The sequence below is a fragment of the Leucoraja erinacea genome, chromosome 10 (assembly GCF_028641065.1).
Source record: "Leucoraja erinacea ecotype New England chromosome 10, Leri_hhj_1, whole genome shotgun sequence".
Classification (NCBI taxonomy): Eukaryota; Metazoa; Chordata; class Chondrichthyes; order Rajiformes; family Rajidae; genus Leucoraja; species Leucoraja erinaceus.
The window spans coordinates 2,587,381-2,601,503 of NC_073386.1; the positions used below are offsets into that span (position 1 = coordinate 2,587,381).

At 47.6% G+C, this 14,123-nt stretch overlaps 1 protein-coding gene across 1 annotated transcript in view; it reads right to left on the minus strand.

Moving 5' to 3' along the window:
* The window catches only part of LOC129701302 (adhesion G protein-coupled receptor L2-like), a 114,947-nt gene extending 111,461 nt beyond the window's left edge, over positions 1–3,486 (minus strand). The window contains exon 1 of the mRNA XM_055642468.1: positions 3,210–3,486. Within this exon, the coding sequence (XP_055498443.1) occupies positions 3,210–3,285 (76 nt within the window). The 5' untranslated portion in view covers positions 3,286–3,486. The remainder of the gene's footprint in view (positions 1–3,209) is intronic.
* Positions 3,487–14,123: the final 10,637 nt, after the last annotated feature.

The window sequence follows — 14,123 nt, forward strand, 5'->3', positions numbered from 1 at the left end:
TTTGGTCTCCAAATCTGAGGAAGGACATTATTGCCATAGAGGGAGTGCAGAGAAGGTTCACCAGACTGATTCCTGGGATGTCAGGACTGTCTTATGAAGAAAGACAGGATAGACTTGGTTTATACTCTCTAGAATTTAGAAGATTGAGAGGGGATCTTATAGAAACTTACAAAATTCTTAATGGGTTGGACAGGCTAGATGCAGGAAGATTGTTCCCGATGTTGGGGAAGTCCAGGACAAGGGGTCACAGCTTAAGGATAAGGGGGAAATCCTTTAGAACCGAGATGAGGAGAACTTTTTTTCACACAGAGAGTGGTGAATCTCTGGAACTCTCTGCCAGAGAGGGTAGTTGAGGCCAGTTCATTGGCTATATTTAAGAGGGAGTTAGATGTGGCCCTTGTGGCTAAGGGGATCAGGGGGTATGGAGAGAAGGCAGGTACAGGATACTGAGTTGGATGATCAGCCATGATCATATTGAATGGCGGTGCAGGCTCGAAGGGCCGAATGGCCTACTCCTGCACCTAATTTCTATGTTTCTTTAAGAGTTCTCCCCAGTTTGCCCTGATTCAGAGATTCAGAGATTTACAGTAATGGCCGCTCGTCGGTACTCGGGGCTCTCGTGGACATTCCCTTTAGCCACAAATTGTCGGTGCCAAACATGAGACCAAGATAAACTAATCGAAACATGGCTTGGGAAGGAACTGCAGGTGCTGGCTTAAACCGACGAAAAGACACAAAAAAGCTGGAGTAACTGAAGACAGGGGGCATTTCGGGTCTGAGGAAGGGTCTCGACCCGAAAGCAACGTCGGTCAATTTTCCCCCACAGAAACTGCCCGACTCCTTTTCCGAGTTCCTCCATCACTTTGCACTTTTTTACTCAAGATACCAGCACTTGCAGTTCCTCGAGTCTCATCTTCCCTTGTTGACGCCATGGAAACATTGGTGCCAAAGTAAATGTTTACCACAGTGCCCCGAACCATCAGCGTTCAATTAATGCGCTGATCCAAAGGTATGATGTAACGCATGACATCGCATTTATCACATGTCCCAAGTTGACTCGGTGGGAAAGAAGGAAAACGCAATGCCCGGCGTATATTACAAGAGGACTACCGAGTATAATAACTGGGATGTAACGCTGAGGCTCTACGAGGCGCTGGTCTGACGACACTTTGAGTATTGTGAGCAGTTTTGGGCCCCGTATCTGAGGAAAGATGTGCTGGCTCTGGAGGAGGTTTACCAGAATGATCCCAGGAATGAGTAACCATATAACCATATGACAATTACAGCACGGAAACAGGCCATCTCGGCCCTACAAGTCCGTGCCGAACACTTACTCTCACATAGCCCCACCTGCCTGCACTCATACCATAACCCTCCATTCCCTTCTCATCCATATGCCTATCCAATTTATTTTTAAATGATACCAACGAACCTGCCTCCACCACTTCCACTGGAAGCTCATTCCACACGCTACCACTCTCTGAGTAAAGAAGTTCCCCCTCATGTTACCCCTAAACTTCTGTCCCTTAATTCTGAAGTCATGTCCTCTTGTTTGAATCTTCCCTACTCTCAAAGGGAAAAGCTTGTCCACATCAACTCTGTCTATCCCTCTCATCATTTTAAAGACCTCTATCAAGTCCCCCCTTAACCTTCTGCGCTCCAGAGAATAAAGACCTAACTTGTTCAACCTTTCTCTGTAACTTAGTTGCTGAAACCCAGGCAACATTCTAGTAAATCTCCTCTGCACTCTCTCTATTTTGTTGACATCCTTCCTATAATTGGGGCGACCAAAATTGTACACCATTAAGTTAACCAGTAGGTTAACATATGATGAGCGTTTGACGGCACTGGGCCTGTTGTACTCGCTGGGGTTTAGAAGGTTGAGGGGGGAACCTCATTGAAACTTACAGAATAGTGAAAGGCCTGGACAGAGTGGATGTGGAGAGGATGTTTCCACTAGTGGGAGAGTCCAGGAGTCCAGAGGTCACAGCCTCAGAATTTAAGGACGTTCCTTTAGGAAGGAGATGAGGAGGAATTTCTTTAGTTGGACAGGGGTTCCCAACCTATTTCGCCCCGTTTACCCCCCGGCAACTTTAATAGCACGTAACAATGTCATTTCACTTATTCATGGACAACTAACGATGACCAGATAAACCACAGCCACAGTCCATGAGAAAAAATATGTTCAAATCCACAATCAACACATTTACCCCCTGGTTAGGTGAAAGGGTCGGGACACTTGCGTTAGAGGGTGGTGAGTCTGTGGAATTCATTGGCCTCCACAGGCATGGACAGGTTCTTGATGAGTACGGGTGTCAGGGGTTATGTATGGGGAGAAGGCAGGAGACTGGGGTTTTGAGGGAGAGATTGATCAGCCACAGGTACACAAAAATGCTGGAGAAACTCAGCGGGTGCAGCAGCATTCTATGGGGCAAAGGAAATAGGCGACGTTTCGGGCCGAAACCCTTGAGGGTTTCGGCCCGAAACGTCGCCTATTTCCTTCGCTCCATAGAAACGTTGCCCATTTCCTTCTCTCCATAGAAACGTTGCCCATTTCCTTCTCTCCATAGAAACGTTGCCCATTTCCTTCTCTCCATAGAAACGTTGCCCATTTCCTTCTCTCCACAGATGCTGCTGCACCCGCTGAGTTTCTCCAGCATTTTTGTGTACCTTCGATTTTCCAGCATCTGCAGTTCCTTCTTGCACACGATAGATCAGCCATGATTGGATGGTGGAGTAGACTCGATGGGCCGAATGGCCTAATTCTTCTCCTATGAACGATGAACATAGACAACAGATGCCGGAGTAGGCCCTTCGAGCCAGCACCGCCATTCAATGTGATCATGGCTGATCATCCCCAATCAGTACCCCCCCCCCCCCCCCCCCCGTTCCTGCCTTCCTCCCCATATCCCCTATCTTTTAAGAGCCCTATCTAGCCCTCTCTTGAAAGTATCCAGAGAACCAGCCTCCACCGCCCTCTGAGACAGAGAACTCCACAAGACTCACAACTCCCTCTGAAAAGATGTATTCAATTCTTTTTTCCAATTATCTCTGTTTGAGGATAGGTGCAGCTGGAGAAAATGATACAATGGTTGACACAAAAACAACATTTGTCTTGGCCCTTACAACGATGTCAATCTGTTCCCAATTTCACGCCCATTGTGTGCGCAAAAGATCAACGACCTTGAGCAGAGGAATTCGGCTCCTACCTTTTGTAAACGGTATCCAACCTCCGAGAACAATGAACCACCACACGGCCCAAAGGTTCCAGGCAGATGAGGACATCTTCCAATCCGTTAATCTTATGGGGCGTTTTTTTTTTCTCTGCTCGTCACCAGACACCCTTTTGTCACGTCCGGCCTATTGCTTGGTGCACCGAATGTTAACGGATTTCCTCATTCCTCTTCGAGTCTGGAAGAAAGAAGGAAAACGGACCATTACCACGGATCACAGGGGAAAGGACAGCCAAGAAGCCAATGAGACGAAACGGCAGAGTTGTTGCGGGCGCAACTCAAACCATCGCACAGACCATTGGACGATAGCTGAAACAATTCCTCCAGTTTGACGACCTCGAATAGATCATAATAATAATAATAATAATAATAATAATTTAATAATAATAATAATAATAATAATAAAATAATAATAATAATAATTTAATACTAATAATAATAATAATAATAAAAATAATAATAATAATAATAATAATAATAACAATAATAATAATAATAATAATAATAATAATAATAATAATAATAATAATAATAATAATAATAATAATAATAATAACAATAATAATAATAATAATAATAATAATAATAATAATAATAATAATAATAATAATAATAATAATAATAATAATAATAATAATAATTAATAATAATAATAATAAAATAATAATAATAATAATAATGTAATAATAATAATAATAATTTAATAATAATTTAATAATAATAATAATTTAATAATAATAATAATAATAATTTTATTTATAGAGCACTTTAAAAACAAACATAGCTGCAACAAAGTGCTGTACATCACTAATCATTGGCAAAAAAAGTTAATACACACCAATAATAACAATCAAAAGAAATAGTTGGAAAAGACATGTAAAATAAAGAAACATTAAAAACACCAAAAACAGAAGCAAAGTCTCAGGCATGGTCAAAAGCCAGGGAGTACAAATGTGTTTTAACACTGGATTTGAACACATCCACACATTCATCTCCTCCCACCCCGATTACTGCAACTCCCTCTACACTGGCATCAGCCAATCTTCCCTGTTCCCGCCTGCAACTGGTCCAAAACGCCGCAGCGAGACTCCTGACGGGCACCCGAAAAAGGGACCACATCGCCCCGATCCTGGCCTCTCTCCACTGGCTCCCTGTGCGGTTCCGAATACATTTCAAGACCCTCCTCCATGTCTACAAAGCCCTCAATGGGCTTGCCCCCTCCTACATCAAAAGTCTTCTCACCCACCACTCCACCGCCAGGCCCCTCAGATCGGCCGACTTGGGGTTGCTGAATATCCCGCGGTCTAGGCATAAGCTCAGGGGCGACCGTGCCTTTGCGGATGCAGCTCCTAGAACAGCATCCCCCTTCCCTTCAGAACTCCCCCTCCATCGACTCCTTTAAGTCGAGACTTAAAACTCATCTTTACTCCCAAGCCTTTCTTGACGTCCTCTGAGGGAGGGCTACATGTATGTAGTTATGTATGTACTTAATCTATGAACCGCTGTTGTACAAGGTTAGTACCTCCACCAATGTAAAGCACTTTGGTCAACGAGAGATGTTTTTTAAATGTGCTGTAGAAATAAAAGTGACTTGACTTGACAAACCAAAGGTAGACAAAAATGCTGGAGAAACTCAGCGGGTGAGGCAGCATCTATGGAGCGAAGGAATAGGTGATGTTTCTGTTCGAGACCCTTCTTCAGACTGAAGAAAGGTCTCGACCCGAAACGTCACCTATTCCTTCGCTCCACAGATGCTGCCTCACCCGCTGAGTTTCTCCAGCAATTTTGTGTACCTTCGATTTTTCCAGCATCTGCAGTTCCTTCTTAAACATCACACAAACCAACCTCCCTTCCATTGACTCCATCTATATCTCACGCTGCCTCGGCAAGGCCAGCAGCATCATCAAGGACCAGTCTCACCCCGGCCACTCCCTCTTCTCCCCTCTCCCATCGGGCAAAAGGTACAGAAGTGTGAAAACAAACGCACACCTCCAGATTCAGGGACAGTTTCTTCCCGGCTGTCATCTACTATCTACCTCATTGGTGACCCTCGGACTATCTTTGGTCGGAATTTATAGGGCCCGTCCCTTTGTACGAGCTAATTCAATAGTTCGCCCGAGTTTCCCCTGATTCGAACTCGGAGAATTACAGTAATTGCCACTCGCAGGTACTTGGGCGGTTGTGGAAATTTTTCAACATGTTGAAAAATCTTCACTCGCTTACCGCGTTTCCCCGAGTACCTGTCGCTAGCGTTACGAGCCGCTAAGAGACGCCCCCGAGCTCCGACGTACCCGCTACGTACATTCTACGAACTTACCACGAGTTTGATTTTTTTTTTCTAAACTCAGGAAAGCTCTTGGGTAAAATCGTATAGTGGGACAGGGCCTTAATGGCTTTACCTTGCACTAAACATCATTCCCTTATCATGTATCTGTACACTGTAGACGGCCCGATTGTAATCATGTATTGTCTTTCCGCTGACTGGTTAGCACGCAACAAAAGCTTTTCACTGTACCTCGGTACACGTGACAATAAACTAGACTGAAACTGAAGGGAATAGTGGGTTGAATGAACAGAGTCTTTTACCCAGATTAGGGGAAAAGGAGAAGGCCTGGATAGAGTGGATGTGGAGAGGATGTTTCCACTAGTGGGAGAGTCCAGGACTAGACGTCACAGCCTCAGAATTAAAGGACATTCCTTTAGAAATGAGATGAGGAGGAATTTCTCTAGTCAGAGGATGGTGAATCTGTGAAATTCTTTGCCACAGACAGCTTTGGAGGACATCAGTGGATGCATTTAAGGCAGAGATTGAATCAAGAATCTATCTATCTCTGCCTTAAAAGGAAGGAACGTCCTTTAATTCTGAGGCTATGGTCCTACACACTCCCACTGGTGGAAACATCCTCTCCACGTCCACTCCAACCAGGCAAGAATAAGGAGTAAGCCATTTAGAACGGAGACGAGGAAACACTTTTTCTCACAGAGAGTGGTGAGTCTGTGGAATTCTCTGCCTCAGAGGGCGGTGGAGGCCGGTTCTCTGGATACTTTCAAGAGAGAGCTAGGTAGGGCTCTTAAAGATAGCGGAGTCAGGGGATATGGGGAGAAGGCAGGAATGGGGTACTGATTGGGGATGATCAGCCATGATCACATTGAATGGCGGTGCTGGCTCGAAGGGCCGAATGGCCTACTCCTGCACCTGTTGTCCGTTGTATATTGCCTGCAGAAGCCTCGGGGCCGATGGTGTCCACACACGGACACACAGCTCTCCCCTGGCGCCAGGAGTCTATCAAGGCTGACGACAGAGGGGGGGGGGAGTTGAGAACGTGTAATTGTGGATGGGATTTTCTTGCAGAGACTCATCCGGAAAAGCAAACAAACAAACAAACAGGCAGGTAGCGGGCAGATCGGGTTGCCGCCAGACTTAAGAGTGCAGGCGGATTCCTGCTGATCCAACGAGACCACCTCCGACCTCTCTGGCAAACAATGCTCCTCGCTCCTGGCTGCGTCTCGCAAGCCCAGGGGCCGATCAGATATCAGAGGCGGCGATGGCCCGGGAGGTTTTCAGTGTTGCAACCGGATCCCCTCTCTGCCGCGTGCTTTGAGCGTCTCGCGTCTCTCTGCACCCCCCCCCCCCCCCCCCCCTCCCCACCCACCACCCCCACATTTCACTCGGCACCGAGATCTCTTTCTATTGTTGAGCCGTTGACCTCCAGTGACCCGGTGTTACGGGCAAGTCAAAACAAACATGAAAGCGGGAGAGGCAAGGCGGGGAAATGATTGGGAGCCTTGCCGACCAGTTTGAAAGGAAATTCTTCAGCAAGGCAAACAGGAGGAGTGTTTGTGTGTTTGCTTGTCTGACTTGGGCCTTCTGTTGTATCGGGTGGGGGGAGAACAATCCCAGGCATTCATTCACCCACCTCCGAGTCAGGGGGTCCGAGGGACCGATTAGGGGTCTTGGCGGGAATATATCCGTGGCGGGGGAATTGGAGCCCACCTGGACGAGTCCGGTTCCCCCAACGCTCCAACATTCCGGGCGCCAGGAGATCAGATATCCGGGGCACGCCGGCACCCATGGCTGATCCTGGCAACGTGCCGGTGTTGAAACCGGCTGCTGAAAGCCGTCTACAACCCCATCGGTATGTGAGGGTGATCGGCGGCCAGATAGTCCAGTAGACAATAGACAATAGGTGCAGGAGTAGAGGCCATTCGGCCCTTCGAGCCAGCACCGCCATTCAATGTGATCATGGCTGATCATCCCCAATCAGTACCCCGTTCCTGCCTTCTCCCCATATCCCCTGACTCCGCTATCTTTAAGAGCCCTATCTCTGGAACTCTTTGCCACAGAGGGTAGTTGAGGCCAGTTCATTGGCTATATTTAAGAGGGAGTTAGATGTGGCCCTTGTGGCTAAGGGGATCAGGGGGTATGGAGAGAAGGCAGGTACGGGATACTGAGTTGGATGATCAGCCATGATCATATTGAATGGCGGTGCAGGCTCGAAGGGCCGAATGGCCTACTCCTGCACCTAATTTCTATGTTTCTATGTTTCTATCTAGCTCTTTCTTGAAAGTATCCAGAGAACCGGCCTCCACAGAGAATTCCACAGACTCACAACTCTCTGTGAGAAAAAGTGTTTCCTCGTCTCCGTTCTAAATGGCTTACTCTTTATTCTTAAACTGTGTGTGGCCACTGGTGTGACACCCCCCAACATCGGGAGCATGTTTCCTGCCTCTAGCGTAATAATCCTTAATAATCTTGTTAATAATCTCGTATGTTTCAATGAGATATCCTCTCATCCTTCTAAATTCCAGAGCGTACAAGCCCAGCCGCTCCATTCTATCAACATCTGACAGTCCCGCCATCCCGGGAATTAACCTGGTGAACCTACGCTGCACTCCCTCGATAGTGTAAGGTAAAGCCAGCAAAGTCCAATACTAGTTCAGGACCGCTCTCTGGTTGTGGTAGGATGGTTCAGTTGCCTGATAACAGCCGGGAAGAAACTGTCCCTGAATCTGGAGGTGTGCGTTTGTTTTCACACTTCTGTACCTCTTGCCCGATGGGAGAGGGGGAGAAGGAGGGAGTGGCCGGGGTGTGACTGGTCCTTGATTTGTGCTGCTGGCCTTGCCGAGGCAGCGTGAGGTGTAGATGGAGTCAATGGAAGGGAGGTTGGTTTGTGCGATGGTCTGCGGCCACAATTCGCTGCAATTTCCCGTGGGTCATGGATGGAGCTGTTCCCAAAACCGGGATGTGATGCATCCATAATTTTGTCAACCAACGGCCAAAAAAAAAAAATCTATCAGATTACAGAGTAAGCCTCATCTCCCCTCCCCTCACGCCCTCCCCTCTAACCAGTGCCCACTGCCCATGGCATATAATCAATAGCATCTGTAATTGTAATATCTGCTGCCCCAGATGACTGCCTCAGATTCAGCATCACATTAATCAAAGCTTGCAGCAATCCCAATAAATCAATATCCATTTTGCCTTGCACTGCGCACACACACGCATACACGCACACGCACACACACGCATACACACACACACACACAGGCACACAGCATCCAAATAAAGTATTAATGGCCATCGATCAGTCTGGTGTGGCTTCATTTAGACTATCGAATAGTGAAAGGCCCGGATAGAGTGGATGTGGAGAGGATGTTTCCACTGGTGGGAGAGTCTAGGACTAGAGGTCACAGCCTCAGAATTAAAGGACGTTCCTTTAGGAAGGAGATGAGGAGGAATTTCTTTAGTCAGAGGGTGGTGAATCTGTGGAATTCATTCAGACGGCTGTGGAGGCCAAGTCAATGGATATTTTTAAGGCGGAGATAGATAGATTCTTGATTGGTGCGGGTGTATGGGGGTTATGTGGAGAAGGCAGGAGAATGGGGTTAGGAGGGAGAGATAGATCAGCCATGATTGAATGGCGGAGTAGACTTGATGGGCCGAATGGCCTGATTCCACTTCTGTTACTTATGACCTCATGACCTATAGTGTTCAGTTCTGGGCACCGTGTTAGAGGAACAATATTGTCCAAGCTGGAATCAAAATCTGCTGTTGACTTTGTCATCGACGTACATCTAACATTTCAAGTCAAGTCAAGTCAAGTTTATTTGTCACATACACATACGAGATGTGCAGTGAAATGAAAGTGGCAATGCTCGCGGACTTTTGTGCAAAAGCCAAACAACAAAACAACCAAACAAATTATAAACACAATCATAACACACATATTCTTTTACATAATAAATAATGGAAGGAAAAACGTTCAGTAGAGTTAGTCCCTGGTGAGATAGGCGTTTACAGTCCGAATTGCCTCTGGGAAGAAACTCCTTCTCAACCTCTCCGTTCTCACCGCATGGCAACGGAGGCATTTGCCTGACCGTAGCAGCAACTTCCAGCATTTCTTGTCCCTGTTTTAGTTTAGTTGTAGTTTTCAGAGATACAGCGTGGAAACAGGCCCTACCAAAGCCAATTAGCCTACAGCTGTGCCTCTTTGTATGTCTCCAACTTCAGATGCTGTGTGCGTGCGTGCGTGTGTGTGTGTGTGTGTGTGTGTGTGTGTGTGTGTGTGTGTGTGTGTGTGTGTGTGTGTGTGTGTGTGTCTGTCTGTCTCTCTCTCTGTCTACTGTGGAATTCTCTGCCTCAGAAGCCAGTGTAGTCCAATTCTCTGGATGCTTTCAAGAGAGTTAGATAGAGTTTAAAGATAGCGGAGTCAGTGGAGATTGTGGATGATCAGCCATGATCACATTGAATGGCGGTGCTGGCTCGAAGGGCCGAATGGCCTACTCCTGCTATTGTCTGTTATATTCCCTATTGTATCCCCTTTATCGCGTATCTGTACACTGTGGACGGCTCGACTGTAATCACGTATTGTCTTTCCGCTGACTGGTTAGCGCGCAACAAAAGCTTTTCACTGTACCTCGGTACACGTGACATTAAACTAGACTAAGAAGATGGGGTAAGATGTCCCTTCTGAAACTAGACTTGGACTGCATTTTAATGGTTGGAGCTGGTAGTTAATCCAATGGTGGTAATGCCTCTGGGATATAGTACAGTGCTGTTTTAAGTTGCATTTTGAGAAAAAAATACTTTTCTTGGTGCGTTTTGTCTGCCTTGTGTACACACAGTGTTTGTACAAACTATTCCCAATGTAGCTGCAATATTAACACAAGACTGTGCAGTGACCACACTCGATTACATGGAGTTCACTTTCATAGAAACATAGAAAATAGGTGCAGGAGTAGGCCATTCGGCCCTTCGAGCCTGCACCGCCATTCAATATGATCATGGCTGATCATCCAACTCAGTATCCTGTACCTGCCTTCTCTCCATTCCCCTTGATCCCTTTAGCCACAAGGGCCACACCTAACTCCCTCTTAAATATAGCCAATGAACTGTGGCCTCAACTACCTTCTGTGGCAGAGAATTTCAGAGATTCACCACTCTCTGTGTGAAAAAGGTTTTCCTCATCTCGGTCCTAAAAGATTTCCCCCTTATCCTTAAACTGTGTGGCCCCTTGTCCTGGACTTCCCCAACATCGGGAACAATCTTCCTGCATCTAGCCTGTCCAACCCCTGAAAGAACTCCGATAGAAGATTGCTTCTCAACATAATAACAAGGAGCTGCAGGTGCTTGGTTTATACCAAAGGTAGACACAAAGTGCTGGAGGAAACATCCTCTCCACACCCACTCTATCCAGGCCTTTCACTATTCGGTGAGTTCCAATGAACTTGAAGTTTCAATGAGGTCCCCCCCTTCATTTTTCTAAACTCCAGCGAGAACAGGCCCAGCGCCATCGTACGCTCATCATATTTTTATCCCACTCATTCTTGGGATCATTCTTGTAAACCTCCTCTGGCCCCTCTCCAGAGCCAGCACATCCATCCTCAGATATGGGGCCCAAAACTGCTCACAATATTCAAAAGGTCGTCAGACCAGCACCTTATAGAGCCTCAGCGTTCCATCCCTGTTTTTTATACTCTAGTCCTCTCGAAAACTTACGCAGGCAAAACTCACACACACACACACACACACACACACGCGCGCGCACACACACACACGCGCGCGCACACACACAGCATCTGAAGTTGGAGACATTGCATTTTCCTTTTTCCGATTCAACTTGGGACTTGTGATAAATGAGATGTCACAGCAAAACAAAAAATACCACAACAATAGCCAGCCAGACACAGGCAGCATCTCTGGAGAGAAGGAGTGTGTGGCGTTTCGGGTCGAAACCCTTCCCCAGACAACATTCGCCACAATATGTTCTGTTGCCACCGTGCTGATGTTCCAGGATGGAACGCTGCCGCGTGGAGCCATTAGAATCACGGCCACCGACCGACTGCAGACCCCAGCTCACAACTCGAAGGTGAGAGGGGCTAACGGGGCCTGTCCCACTGTACGAGTTCATTCAAGAGCTCTCCCGAGTTTAAAGAAAAAAACAAACTCGTGGTAAGTACGTAGAATGTACGTCGCGGGTACGTCGGAGCTCGGGGACGTCTCTTAGCGGCTCGTGGCGCTAACGGCAGGTACTCGGGAAACGCGGTAAGCTCGGGAAGATTTTTCAACACGTTGACAAATGTCCACGAGAGCCCCGAGCACCTACGAACGGCCATTACCCTAAATCTCCGAGTTCGAATCAGGGGAAACTCGGGAGAACTTATAGAAACTTACAAAATTCTTAAGGGGTTGGACAGGCTAGATGCAGGAAGATTGTTCCCGATGTTGGGGAAGTCCAGGATAAGGGGTCACAGCTTAAGGATAAGGGGGGAAATCCTTTAAAACCGAGATGAGAAGAACTTTTTTCACACAGAGAGTGGTGAATCTCTGGAACTCTCTGCCGCAGAGGGTAGTCGAGGCCACAGTTCATTGGCAATATTTAAGAGGGAGTTAGATGTGGCCCTTGTGGCTAAAGTGATCAGGGGGGTATGGAGAGAAGGCAGGTACGGGATACTGAGTTGGATGATCAGCCATGATCATATTGAATGGCGGTGCAGGCTTGAAGGGCCGAATGGCCTACTCCTGCACCTAATTTCTATGTTTCTAACTCTTGAATTAGCCGTACAGTGGGACAGCCCCTTTAGGTTAAAGGAGATGTGCGGGCGATTTTATTTTTCTACACGGAGGATGGAGGGTGGTCTGGAACGCAATGCCAGGGGTGGCAGTGTAGGAGGCAGATGCGGTAGTGGTGTTTAAGAGGCTTTTGGACAGGCACGTGGATATTCAGGGGATGGGAGGCGTGCAGGTAGATAAGACTTGGTCTTGGCACGGGTATTGTGGGGCTGAAGGGCCTGTTTTGTGGTACATTGTTAATTCATTATGACTCTACCACCCTGGCAAAGGCAGACTAAAATGCTGGAGAAACTCAGCGGGTGAGGCAGCGTCTATGGAGCGAAGGAATAGGTGACGTTTCGGGTCGAGACCCGGAAGGGTCTCGACCCGAAACGTCACCTATTCCTTCGCTCCATAGATGCTGCCTCACCCTTAAGGGTCTCGACCCGAAACGTCGCCTATTCCTTCGCTCCATAGATGCTGCCTCGCCCACCGAGTTTCTCCAGCATTTCTGTCTGCCTTTGACGGAAACTAGTTTCTTTGTGTAATGAGCCAACAATATCATGGGAGACCCCTTCCTTCCACCCCAGCAACGGACTGTTCCAGCTGCTACGGTCAGGCAAACGCCTCCGTTGCCATGCGGTGAGAACGGAGAGGCTGAGAAGGAGTTTCTTCCCGGAGGCCATTCGGTCTGTAAACTCCTATCTCACCAGGGACTAACTCTACTGAACCTTTTTCCTTCCGCCCACAATATTTAACATGTAAAAGAATAAGTGATTGTGTTTGTAGTTTGTTTGGTTGTTCGTTTGTTTGTCTTTTTGCACAAAAGTTCGCGAGCATTGCCACCTTTCATTTCACTGCACATCTCGTATGTGTATGTGACGAATAGGCTTGACTTGACTTGACTTGAGTGGGCGATACAGACAATGCTTGGTGGGGTGGTAGAGTCGCTGCCTCATGTAGACAGAGACCCAGGTTCGATCATGACTACGGGTGCTGTCGGTACATATCCACCCAGCTGCCGGCCTCGCTCGCCAATGCGCCAATGTCTCGGATTTCAAGTGAGGGATCAAACATCTAAATGCGGAGCTGGGGAGGCCAGGCTGCTTGGGCCTCGCCAGTTACTAAGATCGGCCTGCCATCTCAGCTCCGCATTCCTGAGAGACCTCACCGACCTTTCACCTCCTTCCTTATCGAGAAACTCAATCTCAGCCTTAAAAGCATTTGAACACTCAAGTCCGACTGCCCAAAGACTCACTGAGCAGGAAGGAACTACAGATGCTGGTTTAAACCGAAGATAGACAAACAAAAGCTGGAGGAACTCAGCGGGATGGGCGGCATCTCTGGGAGAGAAGGAGTGGGTGAGGTTTCGGGTCGAGACCCTTCTTCAGATTCACGGCCATCTGACATTTTTACTTCAAGGCTCAAATTTGTTTCGTTTAGTTTCAGAAACAGGCCCTTCGTCCCACCGGGTCCGCGCCGACCAGCGATCCCCGCACACTAACACTATCCTACACACACTAGGGACATTTTTTAAATTTACACCAAGCCAATTAACTTGCAAACCTGCACGTCTTTGGAGTGTGGGAGGAAAACGAAGATCTCGGAGGAAACCCACGCAGGTCACGGGGAGAACGTGCAAACTCCGTACAGACAGCGCCCGTAGTCGGGATGGAACCCGGGTCTCTGGCGCTGTGAGGCAGCAACTCTACCGCTGCGCCACCGTGTACTTCATGATATCCATGTAATTCACGAGGGGGTGCAGCGTAGGTTCACCAGGTTAATTCCCGGGATGGCGGGACTGTCATATGCTGAGCGAATGGAGCGGCTGGGCTTGT